The sequence below is a fragment of the Crassostrea angulata genome, chromosome 8, assembly GCF_025612915.1.
Source record: "Crassostrea angulata isolate pt1a10 chromosome 8, ASM2561291v2, whole genome shotgun sequence".
In the NCBI taxonomy this organism is placed as follows: Eukaryota; Metazoa; Mollusca; class Bivalvia; order Ostreida; family Ostreidae; genus Magallana; species Magallana angulata.
In genome coordinates this window covers 57199579-57220712 of record NC_069118.1, presented here as the reverse complement: position 1 = coordinate 57220712, position 21134 = coordinate 57199579, and the positions used below count along the sequence as shown (strand labels likewise).

The 21134-nt window shown below is 33.7% G+C and overlaps 1 protein-coding gene across 1 annotated transcript; it reads right to left on the bottom strand.

Annotated features, from left to right (window-relative positions):
- Positions 1 to 7271: 7271 nt before the first annotated feature.
- LOC128161128 (uncharacterized) lies at positions 7272 to 14344 on the bottom strand. The gene is made up of 15 exons (XM_052824363.1): positions 14278 to 14344; positions 14018 to 14173; positions 13748 to 13906; positions 13488 to 13643; positions 13218 to 13376; positions 12958 to 13113; positions 12691 to 12849; positions 12431 to 12586; positions 10570 to 12322; positions 10202 to 10325; positions 9871 to 9997; positions 9205 to 9323; positions 8705 to 8900; positions 8084 to 8218; positions 7272 to 7866 (listed from the first exon to the last, which is right to left on the bottom strand). Exons 1-15 carry the CDS (start codon positions 14342 to 14344, stop codon positions 7631 to 7633), a joined length of 3858 nt encoding a protein of 1285 aa, XP_052680323.1. The 3' UTR covers positions 7272 to 7630.
- Positions 14345 to 21134: the final 6790 nt, after the last annotated feature.

The following is a 21134-nucleotide window of genomic DNA, read 5'->3' as shown; positions in this document are numbered from 1 at the left end:
TTAAATAATTATCCTATTGAAAAGGAATTTAATGCGTAAAAGTTGTTAATTTTGAAGTACTTCCGGTGACGACCGGAAGTTACGACGAACAAAACAAAATAGTTTAAACACATCTACAACTATAGGTCTATTATTCCACAAAGTTTGGATGTTTAAGTCACTACCGTTTTTGAGATCTCGAATGTACAAGCTTTTTCAACGCGGGACAGGAAACGGACGACCGGAAATGATTTTTGACAAAATGAAAAAAACGCCTCGAGATATTAACACTTTCTATTAGTCCTGAAAATTTCAAGAAAATTTATCAAGCCATCACTGAGAAATCTTGTGGACAAAAAAAGGGGAAAAAAAAAATAATAATAACTAGACACTGGTTGCAAAAGCAACAAAAAGGTCTTCCGTTTTAATATACATGTATCAATTCAACTGTAAGACATTGCTTCTCAAACAGAGAAAAAAGTGGATATGATAATTATTGTGAATGATATATCCTGACGTTACTTCTAATAAAAACAACGGAATGAAAAAGAAAATCAATTTTTGAAGTAATTTTTGTGACGACCGGAAGTAACGCCGAGCTAAACAAAAATGTTAACCATTTGTACAATCATAAGTCAATCTTACTTAAAGTTTGGTTGTTCACATCCCTGATCTCTTTGAAACAATATTTTTTGTCTCGGGACCGGAAACGGACGAACGGAAGTGATAAATGAAAACAAAAGATGGTTTTTCTCGTACATTTGCTTAACGAACATCACTGTTTATTAGGCTAGATGAAACACCCAAGAAACTCAGTTAAACTTGTTAAAAACAGGATTTGTCTGAACCCTTCTAGTAAGATCCGGAAGTGACAGTTGACAAAATTTAATCCGTTAAACACATCCCCAATCAAATTTCGATCAATCATGAAAGATTCGTGTCTCAATCACTTACAATGACAAAAATCTCGCGGACATCAAATTTGTAAAAAAAGAAAGCTACATAGAGATATTTGAGATATCTCACCGGAAGTAAAATTTATTTGCTGATTTAACATTATATAGATGACATATGTAAGATTGTATACTGATATTTTCATTTTATGTAAAATGAATAATATATGAAAAAAAACAAAAATTATGAAGTACTTCCGGTGACGACCGGAAGTTACGCCGAACAAAACAAAATAGTCTTAACACATGTTCATACAGAGGTCTAATATCCCACAATGTTTGGTTGTTCAAGTCGTCACCATTTTTTAGATCTCGTCGAAATAAGGTTTTTGGTATCGGGACAGGAAACGGACATGCGGAAGTGCTCAATGTAAATTGTATGAAATATTTCTTTTATACTTGCATTTTGTACATTATTTTTCATTTATCAAACTAAAAATGCCAAAGGGAAACAGTAAAACTAATAAACGGCTCGAATTGTTTGAACTCTTTCGGTGTGTACCGGAAGTGACGGAAGGCAAAATGAAACCAAATAAACACATCTTCAATCAAATGTCTATCATCTGTTAAAGTTTGGTGTCTTGATCACTTATAGTTTCTGAGATCTCGCGGGTACAAAATCTGTATTAAAAGAGCTACCTGAGATGATTGAGATATCTCACCGGAAATAGAATTTTTTTGTTGATTTAACATCGCATAGATAACTTATGTATAGATTTATACTTGTATATCTAATTTACGAAAAATGAATTAAATGCGTAAAATTACTATTTTTGAAGTGCTTCCGTTGACGACCGGAAGTTACGACGAACAATACAAAATAGTTTAAACACATCTACATACACAGGTCTATCATCCCACAAAGTTTGGTTGTTCAAGTCTTACCCGTTTTAGAGATCTCGAGGTGACAAGCTTTTTCGTCGCGGGACAGGAAACGGACGACCAAAAATAAATTTTGAAAAAATAAAAAAATCCTTCCTAGACTTTATCATTTCCTATTATTCCTGAAAATTTCAAGAAAATCTATCCAGTCATCTCTGAGAAAAACGTGGGGAAAAAATAAGAATAACTAGAGCAAAGCTCGTTGCAAAGCAACGAGTGGGTCTTCCGTTAATGTCGAGAGAAAAGCTAGAAGTACCTGTAAGAAGCAGAGTTCTTAAGCCAAGAACAAGAGTAACTAAAACAATAAGAAAAAAATCGAATAATTCTTGGTACGACTTAACAAAACCCGAAAGACTTTAAGTACGACTTAACAAAAACCTTTCCAATTTCAAGAATGTCTTAACAAAATAAACCCGAATTGATCATGTACGACTTGACACGATTATTTTTGGTACGAATTATTTTTTAAACCAAGAACACGGAATCAAAATTTCCGGAAAAATCAAATTTTCAACCCCAATTTCTCTGAAGTGCATGGTCCGATTTAAAAACGAATTTCAGCGTTAGATTGAGCTTAAAAAGTTCTTTGTTTTTGCAAAATGAAAATATCAAATTATCGCTTATAAAAAAGTTATCATAAAAAGACTTACTAGCCCTTTTAGCCCCTAATTTGAGGGGCCAGCCCTTTTTTCTTTATATCAAATAAAAGGTCTCGCAAATGTAAACATATTTTGTTCACATGTATTTACGAATTGTTAAACGTTTTCGAAATATCTGAACAGCTGTGTTTTAGGGGCCGACCCTTTAACTCCTTATCGGGGCCACCAACAAAAAAATTTTTAATTGCCATATTGTTAAAAACATTATTCTTAACATTTTGTGTTCTACATTGCTTTTCAAAATATTTCTCCTTTTTCAGATATTAATGATCAAAATTTTTAACTTCTGGCCCCTTGAAACCCCTAATTACGTAATATATGACTTAGCTATGGTACTGTAAAGATAAACAGCTGTACAGTGAACATTTTTGCTTCTATAATTAATTACAAATTTTTGTTCAGTAAAGAGTTATTGTAAGAAGATTTTAGAGCCCTCTTGGCCCCTAATTTGAGGGGCCAGCCCCTTTTTCTTGATATCAAATTAAAGGTCTTGCAAATACATGTATAAACACATTTAGTTCACCAAGTGTTCACAAAGTGTTAACCGTTCTCGAGATTTCTGTATAAATATGTTTTAGGGGCCGACCCTTAAAATCCTTAGTGGGGCCATCAGCAAAAATTTTAATGTGGCATATTGTACAGAACATTCTTTTGAGCAACTTTTGTTCTACATTGCTTTTCAAAATGTTTCTCCTTTTTCCGATATAAATGATCGAAGTTTTGAACTTCTGGCCCCTCGAAACCCATAATTACGTAATATATGACTAAGGTATGGTACTGTATAGATAAACAGTTGTACATTAAACATTTTTGCTTCTATGATTGATAACAAATAATTGTTCAGTAAAAGGTTATTGTAAGAAGACTTTAGAGCCCTTTAGGCCCCTAATTTGAGGGGCCAGCCCCTTTTCCTTTAAATCAAATGAAAGGTCTTGCAAAAATAAACATCTTTTGCATTACATTATTTCACAAGATATGTATACATCAAAAGATATTTCAGAATATGTTCAAAAATTTTGTGGAAAATTTTGGTGCTTATTTTCAGGTTCAGGCGAGCTTCGAAGCCTTGCACAATTTTCATAAGTGAAGGCAATGGGGTACATCTACATACATTTATCTACTATCCCTGAAAATTTCAAGCTTCTATCTTGATTAGTTTCGGAGGAGATGTGAGGACAAAATGACCCTTAACAATTTAAAAAAATAGTCATTTTCTAAAACCGGAAGTGACGTCATAAGTTTAAATTTTAATTACCTCGAGTATTTACGATACCAAATAAGTTCTGAAAATTTTGTGGAAATCGGTTGAATAGTTTTTGAGATATAAGCCACAAAAAAAGTCAGAGGAAGAATAATAATAATGAAAAAGAATCCGAAGAAAAACAATAGGGTCTTCCGTTGGAAACGGAAGACCCTAATAATAATAAGAAACATTACAATCACTATAAGGTCTTCCGTTGGAAACGGAAGACCTTAATAATTCTCTTCAACATCTGTATGGAGACAATGAATCTTTACCCTGGTCTCCCCTTTCCCTTCCTACAGTGATAATAAACAAGAGGCCCATGGGCCACTTTGCTCACCTGAGACACAATAGGTATGATAAAATCAGCTAAATGGAGCCATAATACAAACTTTCTGGACAATGTACAATAATACATGTAGATCCTGTATAAATCCTGTATAAATAAAATCCATTTTCCCCTTGGATATTCTTTTCTATTTATAATCATTAGTCCCTTTTTCTAACAGGATGATTTTAAAGTCATATCACATGTTGAGTATTATTGCAGTTCTCAAAAAGATCCTTAACAATTGTTTATATATGGAATATAAAGCTACATCAAACTCTGAACCTTTCTGTGAGGCCGTAGAATCGTCCTGGATCCAAAGTTTTAACAATTACTAGTGTAAAGAATCATCTGGCTGATTAGATTCTGAGAAGAATATTTTTAAAGATTTACTCTATATATTCCTATGTAAAACTTCGACCACCCATTGTGGCCTTACCCTACCCCCTGGGGGTCATAATTTTCACAACTTTGAATCTACACTATCTGAGGATGCTTCCACACAAGTTTCAGCTTTCCTGGCTTTATGGTTCTTGAGAAGAAGATTTTTTCTCATAATTTCTCATTAATTTCTAATTATCTCCCCTTGAAAAAAGGTGTGACCCTTAATTATCACAACTTTGAATCCTCTTTGCCTAAAGATAATTTGTGCCAAGTTTGGTTGAAATTGGCCCAGTAGTTCTTGAGAAGATGTTGAAAATGTGAGAAGTTTACGGACAGACGGACATACGAACAGACGTACACACAGGCGATACCTTGTGCAAATTTTTTCATGTGGGGTCATGTGTAAGTACAAATCTACATTACGAGGTTCACCTTCAGAATTCATACAGGAGGAGTAAGATGGGGTTCTTGGAAAAGTTACACACAGGTGCTACCTTGTGCAATTTTTTCTTGTGGGGTTATGTTCAAACACATAATGAGGTTAACCTTCACAATTCAAAGTAATAGACAAGGATGGAACGAAAACTGTTGGAATCCCTGAATCAACCTCACCATTAATAGCTTACGGTGTATAATATCATTAATGTTCTTGCCAATCTCGGGGAGGAGGGATATAATTGCTGCCAAGTGTGCATACAAATGAATAAATGCACTAGGATAATTTGTCTCTAACCATGTTTCAATCATATCATTAACTAAATTACAAATATCTTAATTACCGTTTTGCATATTCCTCTTATTGATGAAACAGCATCAGCAGTTCTAACCCAGTTAAAACCATTTCTTTTCCTGTAGCATTATCCCCACCCCCAAAAAAACACCCTCTACCACATTTCAGGCATCTTACCGTGGAAAAAATTAATATATATCATATACAGAAAAATGACTTCAATAAGATATTATTTTCAATCCAGAAAATTCTATCAGTACTATAATATCAGAAATTAACAATGAGAGCATGAGTTTCTTGCAATACTGCGATTTTACCACAGGTAGTCTATTTATGACTGAATTATGTATTTTCCAATGCATCTGTGCAAGAAAAAGAAAATCCTATGAAAGCAAACATTAGATTTCCCTTTTTTTAGTGATGCACATGTTCATTAAGGACGGTTGCCCTGCAACAAACATACATGATAAAAAAAAAACAACAACACCGCTAATAATTACCTGACACTTTTATTCTGAATGACAAGTTTTTCTAATTTGAAAGAAAAAAGAAGATTCTTGGAGTTCATTACAATAAATGGAAGCAGTGTACCATAATAAGTATCTCCGTTAAAAAATCAAAAGTATCAGTATATGCTGTAAAAGACCACAAAACACAATATTGGGAAAAAATAAGGTGTATATGCTTTGTCAGCTATTTAGTCATGGTAAAACAATGCAACCTCCCCAACCTTTATATATTCAAAGAATTTGATCAATAATGTATGTCAGTGGCTGTCCCTATTTGATTAACAAAATTTAATACATGTAATTAAAAAACACAATAACAATTATCCTAAATTAAAAAGAAAAATATATTTTAACTTGAAATTTCAGTTTCACACTTTCAATTTTGAAAAAAAAAAATACACACAAGTTTTCTACCTTGCATTAAATCAATACACATATTAGATTATAATACCTTGACTAGCGTTTCTTAAAAAAGAAATTAAAGTCAACTACATTTTCAAAATGTATGATATCTATTGCAGATAAACAATTAAAACATTTTTCCTGATATTCATCCATCAGATGTTATTAAGCATACCACAACTTTTAGCATTCAATTTTAACAAACCTGAAAAAGCTCAATTTTTGGAAATGTTAAAAAAAATCTATTAAATTATAAACTTCATATTCAATGTAAACGTCATACAGATAAATGGAAAACAAATAATGAGCTATATAAAAAAACCATGGCCAAGTAACTGAGGGACATATTGTGTTATGCATTTGTAACAATTAGGTAGACAACACAAGCATAGTTTTTTTGTGTTTTTATGATCACATCAAAGATTGATCAAATATAAATCGCTTTAAATTCTGCCTTTCCATGCAAGTTACACATTTGTGACAAAAATTAATGTATGATACTATATGTCCACTTAAAAGGAATTGATATGCAGAAAACATTTTTTTTTTTAAATGTGGACATTTAGATTCCTGATGTCTTCACATGGCAGGAAGTAAATTTTAAGAATGTAAACCTTTGCATCATAAGCATCCAATCATAACAAATTTCATACTTTTACCAGAAAACCACACCATGAATGTCTTAATCAATTTATATCGAAATTTATCGACACAATATATGTACCTCAATAATTTGAAATACACAATCATTAATCTTTAAAGTCTTTAAAAAACAAACAGATCAGGGATATTATTTAAGTCACTCAATAGTCAGAGCTGTTCCATTTAAACTAACCTGGATGGGTTTCCCCTTTTCAACCCAAAATTAAAAATAAAAATACCCACTAAAAAAAATTGTAAGATAACTCATCTTAAATCAAAAAAAAAAAAAAAAAGATAAACAAGTACTACCAATAATTGTAACGGTCCCCGTTACAGTTGTTTCCCAAACGCTCCCCATACTCCCTTCAGTGTCCCATTCATCTTCTGTTGAATAGACCTCAGTTACAGCAATCGAAATATTGACCAATCAGAACTCTGCACATGAGCATGCATGTCATCATATTCATTTTTGATGATGCCATAATATGGGGACTTATAATATCTACCTACACACTGAATTTTGTTTTATTTCATTGAAAACTAAGAAAGTTATAGCCATACACATCAACAGCCAATCAGATTTCAGCACGTTTCCTAGATTTCTCACATATATCTTCTTACAGTGCCTCACAAAATATACCCATGTCTTAAATTTCAAAGTATTTCATTGAAAAGTAAAAGAGTTACAACCATTTAAGTATTAGCCAATCAGAATGCAGCACACGTGCATGGATGTCCTTTCATTCATTTCTGATACAATCATATTGTAGGGATACATTAAATATATCTACCGTATATTCTAAATCTCATCTACTAAGAGAGTTATAGCCATTTACAATATCAGCCAGAATCGTAACGCTCAAAAACATCAGTGACCTATTTCGAAACCCCAAGAAGTTGAAAACACAACTGCAACACCTCAACCATCTTTTTTCTTCCTCATTTTGACCAACATCCCACTAACTTTCTTTTTGATATTGTCCCTTGGACGTAAGTGGATAAGCCCCCCCTTTTCCCTGCTCTTTTTCATTATTTTTTCTATCTCCAATTGTTTGGGACAATAGTCTTTTTCAAAATTAGCTTTGAATAGTTTTTTCAGTTCGTCCTCCTCTTCCTTGCTCCACCGCTTTCTTTCTGTCTTCTTTGGTTTTGAAACTGTCATAAAATAAATGTAAAAAAAAAGTTGTTTTACATTGATGAAAAGTGTATAAACCCTTGCACATACTGTTTATCATTAATATTTTTTTAAGATGGTCATTTAGTGATTCCTTTTTAACCACATTTATTATTACTTGTATACCATGATCCATATAATGATATCCATGCTGAGTATAATGAATCATATACATGTATATAGTTTATCTAAACTTACATCCATCTTCATCATCACTATTCATGGGATTCCCATTGTACTCTGGAATAACGCTGTCATCATCTTGCTGCTGTTCAAATGCTGGCTTTACTTGAGAACCCACATCAGATGTACTTTCACCAGTTGAAATGATATCTGAAAATGTTTTGAAAATTCAAGATTTGTGAAAGTGTAAATCTTGTCCGTAAATCTACATAACATTCCGTTACACAAGAATGATACAGTACACCCCAGTTTGATCCAATAGTGTCTTATATTCATTTGGATCATCATAAAAATATTGTTTGTAAAAAGCTAGTAACAGCTGAAATTAACTAAATTTTGTATTTCTCTTAATTTCAAAATCTTTGAAAATGCAAATTAATAATGTTAGCTAAAATGAGGTGCAGAAAAGTATGCAGCCAAACGAAATCTATTTCGTTTAGGAATTAACATCAAGTCAAAGTGTGAGAAGGTAGGATTGGACTTGCTTTGCAAAAGAACTAATCAAAACACCCTAAAAAATTTGTGTATTGTCTAATGAAGTATAAAAATGACACTCCAATTTGTAGCTATAATTACATCTGACGCGTTCTGTCTGGTGCATGCTATGACATCAAAATCAAAATCAAAATAACTTACCATCCAACTGAATATCGGAAAGTTTTCTTCCCACATAATGGGGCACTATTCCAAAATCTTGAATCAACAAAATCTTTGCTACTTCTGTTCTTTCTAGTACATCAGATGTTTGTCTGTAATGGTGTAAATGCACATCCATATTATGCCCAAGGTGTTGTATGATCCAACTCCTCTCAGCTTCACTGGTATCAAGAGCCTGTTCATAAAAGTATGTACTTGTAGTGTAAAACATAACATGGTAATACTGTTTACTAGCGTGCATTGCTAATCTACCCTTGCAATGGCATGAGAAAAAAGAAAATATATGATTGAGGGGTGTGATCCAAAGAGCACTTGCCAAACTGAGCACTTGATGCATCTTGACATAAGCAACAAGAAAATATAATTATGGTTTACCACTGAGAAAGTGAACTGTTTTCAATATATTTGACCATTTATAAAATAACAATTTGTCCAACCAACCACAGGTCAAAGAGTATGGAAAGGATATTGATTTTTACCTGAACCATGGTGGCCATATATTTCCTCATATTACTTGTACGAATAAGGCTTGGACTTGACAGCCCAGCCTCTTGAGCAACAGTTGATATGGCATCATACGCCCTAAATACACCTCCAGCTGCAATAAAAATCAATGGAGAAATAAAATACATCTAGCCATTTAAGATTATTTTTTAGCTTATTGCCAAAAATTGTATAACTGGTAACCTATTTATAATATTTAATCTTTCAATTTAATGCTGTCCAGCCAGCATGAAATTGTCAAGAACAATATCTGGCAAACCTTTGGCTATGTTTGTTTCTGCTATTGTATGAAAAGGATAAGAACTGTTTTTGGTCGTCTTATGGCAACTTAAAATTTGTTAGCTAGATATTTACCAGTACCGACAGAAAACTGCAAAAATAAAAAGTTTCTAGAAATCTTTTCGCAGCTTATAGTTTGCTACTCCTATTAAATAACTGCAAAACATGCAGTTTTGAATTAAATTGCAGAAAATTTGCTGCAATTAATTTATTCTAATAAGGTAAAGGATTATTTCACGAATTATTGAATTCAGTGGAGGGGGATAGCATAATTTACTGTCCACCAGCAGTCAAGCTATGAATTATCTGAATCCCCCATTTTATGTATAACTGATTTATAAACATACACACTCTGCACTTACTTTTGCTACCAAAAAGGTATGGAGATTCAACTGGAATGGAACATGCCTTTCGGACTATCTTGCTTGCAATAAAACTTAACGCCTGGCGCGTTTCCAGAGGTAAAATAACTGGAACACATCTTCCAACCTAAAATAGAAACTCATGGACTTAAATCATTGACTTATTGTTCTACACTGAGTGGCCAAAAGAATTGCAACAAACATGGTTGATGTCATCGCTGTACATAGGCATCTTTTTGGTATTTATATTCTATTTTTATCGGGATAGACAAAATACGAAAATATTATCTTTAAGTGCATTTTCTAATGGAGATAATTATCATTTACAAACCTTTCCTCGTATCTCAACAACTTCCTGAGTCATTAAAAGGTGTGCTTCGAATGAAGTCAGCTCTTTCATCAATTGTGCCTGAACATCATCTTGACCAGTTTTTCTCTGATTGTAAGCCTTCAATCTGATTAAAGAAACATTGCATATCAACATCTAAAATGCAGCAAGAAGCTATGCCTTTAAATTCATACTTTTATGAATGGACTCTTCTCATATTTCTAAAACCAACCTCCCTGCACAATTTGCACAGAACAAAATACACTTTAACATATTTTACTGTTTAGATTTTGTGTAAAGGTCAGTCAACAAAACATTATCATATTTGGACCCCAAAACTTATGTTTTATGTACTGTTTTGATATACATACCTTATTGCCTGAACCTCATGGCACCTTCTTCTATTGTACAGTGTGATCCTGGCCAAAGTCAACACAGCAACTTTTTTGTAATTAGCATATGAAATGTCAGTAAGATCAAGGTTGCAGATCTCCGTTTTCATAAATTCTGTTATTTTCTTAATGTCTTCGGGTGTCGGCAATGACTTGGGCTTATTATACTGTCTTTCTTGTAAAACCATTCTTGCTAGCTTCGTTACTTTCACAGTCCACTGCATTTTCATTAACTGCAGAAAATTTTCTGCCTCTTTTTGCCTCTTTTCATCAGCATGTATGATAGCACTGGCTAGTTTTGAACTTGCTAATGATTTTATATCATACCCTAATTTAATAGCATTGCTTGGTGACGAAAGATCTTCTTCATCGATGCTGTCTTGGTTTGAACATTTTAGAGCAGCTTCTGCCACATTTACAAATTGAGAAGGTTGGAGGAAATAATTAAGATCCTCATCATGTCCTGTTGTTTCCTTCAGAGCAATTAGGAGTTTTGCAGACAGTCTCATACCCTGGCTGGTATAATATTTCCTCATTACACGGTTTCCTCTGTTACGGTCCATCAACTGATTACCAAGGCTTATGATAAGTGGGTCCGTTTGGGCCACTTGAGATACATGGTCAGGCTGCATGATAGTGAAAACTTCTGTCACAACAAGTTTTGAAGCCTGGTCCGAAATTCGTCCCACTAACGTTTTACTCTGTATATTGAGACTGGTTTGGCTTGAATATGATTCATCAGCATCATACTTTGGGCATAACTTTTGATGTCTCTTAAGGTTTTTCAATTGATGCCAAGCAAAACACCTTGGACAAGGACCTACAGCATTAAGATCAAACTCCCTCTCTGTACTTCTTCTGGCAAGGATTATTTCACCTTTTCCTTCACTTATCACATTAGTGTTGTGTTTGTGAATACCACGAAGGCGCAGCAGTTCAAATTTGGTCTTTCTTTCTTTAACAGTTTTTTGCTTTTCTTCTTTCGTCATTGTGGAGTTGACCTTTGGGATAGCCTGTACTTCTGCTTCATTCATGTGAAGAGAACTCATTAAATGATGCGAAAAATTGGTTTGCATCTTGCCACAGAAAATACAAGGATAGTGTGAATCATACACTCTTTCAGTCTTCTTCTTTTTGCCTAATTTGGTTGTTTGGCTTTTCCGTACCAGTTTAACATATATCTTTGGAAACTTTTCATCATAAGCAACAGTCTCAGGATCTATATTTTGATCCTCTAAAGGGACATCTGAATCATCAGCACTTGAAAATTCATCATTTAACAATGGCACTGGAAGCACAGATGGCTTAAGCGCACTGAAATCTGGATACTCCAATGATATATCACTATTGCTATCACTAATTACTTTATCATTTTCAGCTAGTTCTTTTAAGATTCTTTCTTTCTGGCATTGGTTTTTCCCCCCAGTTTTTCCTTTAGAGTATTGCAGGTGTTTTATTTTTTTCTCTATTGGTGAAGATTCACTGGCTTCTAAGTCACTTTCATCCAATTCATCATCTTCAGGAATATATTCACTACCAGAAGAAAAATCAAAAACGTCATCTGAAAATTCAGCATCAGATGTATCACACGGGGTCTTTGTCATCTGACCTACATCTGACTTGGGAGAGTGGGCAGCCATAGTGCATGCAATAGATCCTGGAGTAACTACCGTTTCTAAACGGCCAGATGGTGTCGCCCAACTCATGTCATCAAAAACACTTTCAATGACCACTACAACAGAAATGAAAGTATACATGTAAGAACAACATCAGTTTTTTAATACATACTTGTCATATCTGACAATTATATTCAAAGGTAACCAAAAAAAAAAAAAATTACCTGCAGATGTATCACACGTGGTTGCTGCCAATTGATCTACATCTGACCTGGGAGGGTGGGTAACTGCAATGCACGTCATAGTTCCCGGAGTAACTACCGTTTCTGAACCAGATGATGTTTTCCTTCCCATGTCATCAAGAGAACTTTCAATGACCTCTATAATGGAAATGAAAATATTTATGTAAACACTTCATCAGGATTACAAGACATACTTGTCATATCTGTCAATTAAATTCAGAATTAAAATAACAGTAAATCACCTGCAGATGTATCACACGGGGTCTTTGTCATCTGACCTACATCTGACTTGGGGGAGTAGGCAGCCATAGTGCATGCAATAGATCCTGGAGTAACTACCGTTTCTGAACGGCCAGATGGTGTCGCCCAACTCATGTCATCAAAAACACTTTCAATGACCACTACAACAGAAATGAAAGTATACATGTAAGAACAACATCAGTTTTTTAATACATACTTGTCATATCTGACAATTATATTCAAAGGTAACCAAAAAAAAAAAAAATTACCTGCAGATGTATCACACGTGGTTGCTGCCAATTGATCTACATCTGACCTGGGAGGGTGGGTAACTGCAATGCACGTCATAGTTCCCGGAGTAACTACCGTTTCTGAACCAGATGATGTTTTCCTTCCCATGTCATCAAGAGAACTTTCAATGACCTCTATAATGGAAATGAAAATATTTATGTAAACACTTCATCAGGATTACAAGACATTCTTGTCATATCTGTCAATTAAATTCAGAATTAAAATAACAGTAAATCACCTGCAGATGTATCACACGGGGTCTTTGTCATCTGACCTACATCTGACTTGGGGGAGTGGGCAGCCATAGTGCATGCAATAGATCCTGGAGTAACTACCGTTTCTGAACGGCCAGATGGTATCGCCCAACTCATGTCATCAAAAACACTTTCAATGACCACTACAACAGAAATGAAAGTATACATGTAAGAACAACATCAGTTTTTTAATACATACTTGTCATATCTGACAATTATATTCAAAGGTAACCAAAAAAAAAAAAAAAAATTACCTGCAGATGTATCACACGTGGTTGCTGCCAATTGATCTACATCTGACCTGGGAGGGTGGGTAACTGCAATGCATGTCATAGTTCCTGGAGTAACTACCGTTTCTGAACCAGATGATGTTGTCCTTCCCATGTCATCAAGAGAACTTTCAATGACCTCTATAATGGAAATGAAAATATTTATGTAAACACTTCATCAGGATTACAAGACATACTTGTCATATCTGTCAATTAAATTCAGAATTAAAATAACAGTAAATCACCTGCAGATGTATCACACGGGGTCTTTGTCATCTGACCTACATCTGACTTGGGGGAGTAGGCAGCCATAGTGCATGCAATAGATCCTGGAGTAACTACCGTTTCTGAACGGCCAGATGGTGTCGCCCAACTCATGTCATCAAAAACACTTTCAATGACCACTACAACAGAAATGAAAGTATACATGTAAGAACAACATCCGTTTTTTTTATACATACTTGTCATATCTGACAATTATATTCAAAGGTAACCAAAAAAAAAAAAAAAATTACCTGCAGATGTATCACATGTGGTTGCTGCCAATTGATCTACATCTGACCTGGGAGGGTGGGTAACTGCAATGCACGTCATAGTTCCCGGAGTAACTACCGTTTCTGAACCAGATGATGTTTTCCTTCCCATGTCATCAAGAGAACTTTCAATGACCTCTATAATGGAAATGAAAATATTTATGTAAACACTTCATCAGGATTACAAGACATTCTTGTCATATCTGTCAATTAAATTCAGAATTAAAATAACAGTAAATCACCTGCAGATGTATCACACGGGGTCTTTGTCATCTGACCTACATCTGACTTGGGGGAGTGGGCAGCCATAGTGCATGCAATAGATCCTGGAGTAACTACCGTTTCTGAACGGCCAGATGGTGTCGCCCAGCTCATGTCATCAAAAACACTTTCAATGACCACTACAACAGAAATGAAAATATACATGTTAAAACCTCATAATTAAGTATTACAAAACATACTTGTCATATCTGACGATTAAATTTAGAGGTAACTAAAAAAAAAACCAAAAAATTGTAACCTGCACCTGTTTCGCATGTGATTGTTCCTGGAGAACCAACTGCTGATGAGCTGAAGCAATCATTTGATGTAGCCCAAGTTACATCATCAAGAAAACTTTCCAAAGTGTGTTTTCTCTTCTTGAGCACCTCTGAAAAATATTATGTATAATATATAATATATTGAGAAAGATAATATATTGATAGAGTTATTATTACTACCATATCAATTTACTAATCTTTACAGTGAAATGAAAATTCATGCTTATCCAACTATTTCTGACATGCAATTTTCAGATTGTGCTGTTTTACACAGCATCAACAATATTTTAGCCATATTTTGGCTTTAAAAACAACAATTCAAGATCCTGAACATTCAAAAAGCAAGAGACATGGCTTGGCTCAAGGGTTTTTTTTTATTCCAGAGTAGTCAAATTTCTCAAGGACTGTCCTCATTTTTATTAAAAGAATTTAAGGACCTTGTCAGTCCAACTGATGATTTGTAAATCCAGAGTTAGATGAATTAAATTTCGATCCAAGTACATAAAAGGAACATATTGGAGAAAAATGAGACTCAGATCATGATTGAGCTTATCTCGCTTTTATTATCCATAACCCTCACAAATTATGGGTTAAGACAAGATTTTTTCCCAACAACTCTGTAATCTAGTACATGTACCTATAAAAACAAAGTAAAAGAATAAACAATAAATCCCAAACCATCTTTAAAAATTATATATATATATATATATATATATATATATATATATATATATATATATATATATATATATATATATATATATATATATAAATAAAAAGAAATGTGCACCTTTACATTGCAAGTGCATTTAAGCAATTGTACATCAGCAATAATCCACTATAGGGATCAATCAATCATAAGTTTTATAACAGTCTGAGAATAACAAGAATTAGCGTTAATTTATCTCTCATTCATTTACTTGTTTTCTGAGCTTTACACATTGGGAAAAGTTCCATGACAGAGGAAAAAATTCTTCGTTTTGAGATAAATTATAGCAGAAGTGATTAATATTACTGAAATGCGTGATACAAAGTACCCCCCCCCCTTCCAAAAATAGGATGGGGATGACTCTCAGGGCCCAATTCAATGTACCACAATAACTGCATTTGTATCCAATACATGTTACAGAAGACCCTATGTCAATTTCTCACCACTTTAAAATTTTAACCATTCACAACAGCAAGTACAATTTTTCACATTTTTATAGTTCTATTGTAGAACCTTCCTGAAAATATTTCTTGGAACTCCCATATTTAAAAAAAGTGAATGTGGACTGCAGCACTTAGAAATGTGGGCCTATCAATCAATTATACTTGATATGAAGTCAAAGGTACCTCTATCACTATATGAAGAGTGTGAATCAGAAATTTAGATTAATTACTGTTGATCCTTGCAACCAATTCCTGGTGCTTCATGTTCGTTGAATTTACATTCACAATTAAACTGTGCTTTGTAAGCTTACAACTTAATACTAAATAAGTGTTTATCTAAAGCAGCAGTGTTTACAAAAGTGCATTCAACAAATGACAAGTCAAAAGTAAACGGTCTCAGAATATTTCCGATTCCCCTCTCCATATAGTGAATATTCTATACGCAATATGCTGAAATCACATCGATTTAAATGCACACACATTGTATAAACATCCATAAAGGATCGACACAAAACTATAGTCCTTTAGTCAGAGCTATCATAGATAAAATAATGCAGAATTAGTTACCACTGCAACTTTCTTAGGTTGGCCTAAAAGAGAGATATAGCATTGTTGCTAATGAAAATTAATGACACAACAATATTCATTTTGACCAAATTAACAACCTCTAGACCATAGAACCAAAAATTTCAAATATTTGTAGAGGCATTTTTCTCCATAATGATGTAGGCTTAAAAAAAATTAATCTTTAGTTTCTCAGGCCAAAAAATTCAACATATATGCAGCAGACATGGTTTTGCTTTTTTTTTTTTTACTTAGCTGTAGCATGATTTTGTACCAAACCTGTCAAACTTTTGGAGAAAAATTAAAGTTTGAGGGCACCTAATGTAAGAAAATTTCCAACAGGAAATATAGCATTGTTTAGAGAACCAATAATTTTTTAACTAAAAAACTTGAGTTTTGTGTCCAACCTTTGTCATCATTCAAATGAACTGAAATTCAAAACACATTTATTACGTATGCCTTTCTCCTTCCATTTTTTTATTTCTGAAAATGATTCCACTTTTGTTGCAGTCAAACTGTAAAATGAAACATGGAAGTTCAACCTCTGATCGAAAAAAAAAAAATTAACTATACACTATGCAAAACAGATACTTTTTGGTGTTCGATGCTCTGTATAATAATAATAAAAAAAAAAAAGCCATGGGCCTCATTGCTTACCTGAGAAACAATTTTAAAAATTATAGCCTTCCTAAAGCATAACATTTGTCTATATAATTTGATGAAAAACTTTGAGTCCTCATTGTGTCCATTTTTCATACCCCTCACGATGGGGAAACAACTTTAAAATTTTGAAAACTAGCTCGTTTCCATATCATCATGCCCTACACACGCTATATTTATCTAGGTTAAAATCAATGGATTTCCCGTCTGATCATTAAGGCTGAACACCGCTCGTAAATAGGCACTGTCCGCCATATTTCCCTTTCATCACTGTTGTCCGTACAACCCCTATACAAGATACAGACCTCTAAACAGTTCAAAGTACTTTGCTGTAGAGGTCTCACCTGTGTGGACGTACATCCTACTCAATTTTTTTTCCTATAATTTCTATGCATTTAAATTTGAACCTCAATTGTGGCCCCTTTCTGACTCAAGGGTAATTGTGTAAAGAAACTTGAATTGTCAATATATTAGCTTGTGTCTAATCTTAGTTTGACAAATTGTACCCTTGTTCTTCAGATGTTTCTAATATACTAGTAAGACTTTATCAAATTTTGACCCTTCCCAACATTTTGGTCCCATCAAAACCTCCTGGGGGAGGGGGGTTGGTCATGGTCTAAACAAACCTGAAACCTCTCATACTAACTTGTTTCCACATTATTTTAAAAATTATAGCCACATACTCTTCAGAGGATTTTTCCTATATATTTCTATGTAAAATTGGACCACTGCCTCTAATTGTGGACCCTCTCTGACACCAGGGGTAGATGGTATGAATCAACTTTAAATCCCTTCATGCTATTTGCTATTCTTTGGCTCTGGTGAGCTAATCAGCGTAAAACTGGATAGATATGGCAGTAAACTTACATAGCTTGGTCAGCATTGCAAAACACTGTATATTTGCCTCCATTCTCCACCCCTTCAAGCCTTACAGGCCACATCATTGTTCTGGGGACACCTTTTACCTGGGCCCACACAGTCCTTCCTATTTTTTCTTCTTCATGTCCATTACTTTTAACTGGTCTTTTTCTTTTTGTCATTTCTGGAAAAAAAATATTCAATAAATTAAACTGTAACTTGAGTAATTTACCTAGAATATTTGAATCAATTTGACATAAAAACCTAAACAAGGGTAACTTATAAATAGTAATTTTCATTTGAAGTCCCTGACTTCTTATTTTTCTACTTAGGGAGATTACCCAAGCAGTTAAAAATATAACTAAGGGTACTTGTCTGTACATACATTATGGATTTAACACTGCGAGGTTACTTGTCTGTTTATGCATTATGGGGTTTAACATTGTGGGGTTACTTGTTTATATATACATTGTGGGGTTTAATAAGGTTTCTTGTCCATATACAGATTATGGATTTAACACTGTGAGGTTATATTACTTGTCTGTTTATGCATTATGGGGTTTAATTAACATTGTGGGGTTTCTTGTTTATATACACATTGTGGGGTTTAATAAGGTTTCTTGTCCATATACACATTATGGATTTAACACTGTGAGGTTACTTGTCTGTTTATGCATTATGGGGTTTAATTAACATTGTGGGGTTTCTTGTTTATATACACATTGTGGGGTTTAATAAGGTTTCTTGTCCAATACACATTATGGATTTAACACTGTGAGGTTAATTGTCTGTTTATGCATTATGGCCATTGTGGTTTAACATTGTGGGGTTTAACACTTCAAGGTTTCTTGTCCATAATATATATACACATTATGGATTTAACACTTTGAGGTTACTTGTCTGTCTACACATTATGGGGTTTAACACGGTGAAGCTACTTGTCTGTTCACACATTACAGGTTTATCACTGCAAGGTTACGCTTGTCTGTCTACACATTATGGGGTTTAACACTGTGAGGTTACTTGACTGTATACATACATACATCATATAGCATAAGTTTGAAGTTAGTCCTCTGTTCATGATAAGGGTCTCATGAAAGCACCAACTCACTGCCCAATTATTATAATTTGTGTAGAGATTCAAACCAAAATACTTGTAGGTACATCTGTATTTCTCTAATACATATATATCATTCACACTTGACCACCAAAAACTTACAATATTTTTTTTGCATTTCCAAATAGATGTAATACAAACACTCATGAAACAAGCTTACCTTTTGTAGGTATTAGTTCAAATGAGAACATATTTTTCAACACTGAATGAATTCAACTGACAGTAAAAGCAGCATGCATCAAAATCTTCAATATTAAAGAAGCACAAAAAATTGGCGCCATTGATAAAGATTTCCAAGACATCAAGATCCAAGTCGGAGCAATATAAGCACACATTTACAAATGCCTCATTCGAATCAAATCCAATAAAAGCAGTAGGAAATTCCATGTTCTTTTTTTTCTGTATCATGGAGAACTATGGCTGACAAACATCCTCTACACGAGCAAAAAATTAGGACAAGCTTTGTGAGGTTACTTCTCTGTCTATACAATGTGAGCTTTGGGTTCAAGTTTTAGTGCACTATGTGCTATTAAGTCTTTTATCTTAAGATCCCACTGTAGAAGTTCACAAATTGATATAATATAATGTAAGGAACATTATTAAACTAGGAGTATAATAACCATTACATAATCCAAATATATGCATCTACTTACCTATTCACATTCAAATGGAACTTTTAGTTTTATCAAAAGATGTGTGATTGTCTCTGCAACTTCCAGTGAAAAAGTTCCAAATCCAAATACAATTGAGTCACTGTGTATTTTTGTTAAAAGTTTACATTTTATATTCAATTCTAGAAAAACAATGAAAATGAACCTTAAGTTCTCCTGATCTTTAATGTATACTTCATACATCAGATCATGTTGTTCACTGGAGATCATGAGTCCAAAGACGGAAAAGTGCTGACCATCTTCTAAACATCACAAACATCAAGACAATGCCCAAAAAAAGTGAAATAAAAATCAAGAAAAGTAGTGAGAACAGCAGCACAAAGAACCAAACCTCCATTTTCATTTGAATTGGAAGTTGCAAAACAATTTAAATATGTACTTCCTGTTGTCCTTATATGATCATGATTGTCTGTTGGGTTTTCCTATAACCCCATAAATTTGTCCAATAAGACATCATGGAAGGTTAAACTTGAAAAACCCTATTAGCATGTCTCTATAGGAATTGTGGGGTGTTCTGTAACCCCAGAACTTTGCCCTTATACAATATACATAGTGAAAAAGAGACTTGTCGGGTAACCCCATCGCTTTTACATAAAGTAAGGTTCCGTGCCGTATACACAGGCACCTGAAGTGTGGAAAACATACCCCCCCTCCCCCCGATTTACCAAAATATTCTACCGAGCCTATAATTTCTAAAAAATTTGTGATTTTCCCGTCAATCATGTCTGTATGTCGTTCTTAAACATTTGTTCTTTTCTTAACGTTTTGATTGGCCATTTACGGGTATAATAAAAATACAAATGGTAAAAAACAAAATCATGTAAGGCCAAACAAAAAAATATGTTTGTTTACTGTTACATGCTGAAAAAAAATAGGGTCGGTAGGTAGGATTTTTTTTTTTATTTTATTTTTTTTTTTTACACAACTTCAGAAACGTCACATACATGAAATTATTGAGACAACTCGAATATATCCCTTATCCTTTTCTAAGTGACAAATTTTGACGAAAATTGGCATAAACATTGAAGAATCCAAAACAAAAAATTAAACAAAGTAATATTGAAAGTTAATTAAATATTTTGTTTACAACGGTAGGTAAACAAGTCAGTGGTCGGGGTACCTGGCGCAGGCATAATCTCAGAGATTAAAAAACATGAAAATCCCATTTTAAATTGTCCGTAGAATTACAGTTAATGACAAAAGAAATCAAATTAAATATGTTCATTTTGCTATATTTTGCAACTAACGTTTGATTACGTTTCACTAATTTTCGAGCTGAAATACAGATATGGTACAAATATATTTACCAAGCTATAGAAATATGACAACGACATTACATTGAATTTTGACCTTAAGACGGCACAGGGAATATACATCAAACTGGTGGAAATCTCAGAAGAAGACCTTTAAGGCCACGCAATTCCTTAAACCAAAATTATACGATAACCAGGGATACAGAGCTTCAGTTCATCATATTATTTTCACTGATTGTTTAACTAGAATTAAGACAAATAGACTTAATATCAAGTACTGTTTAC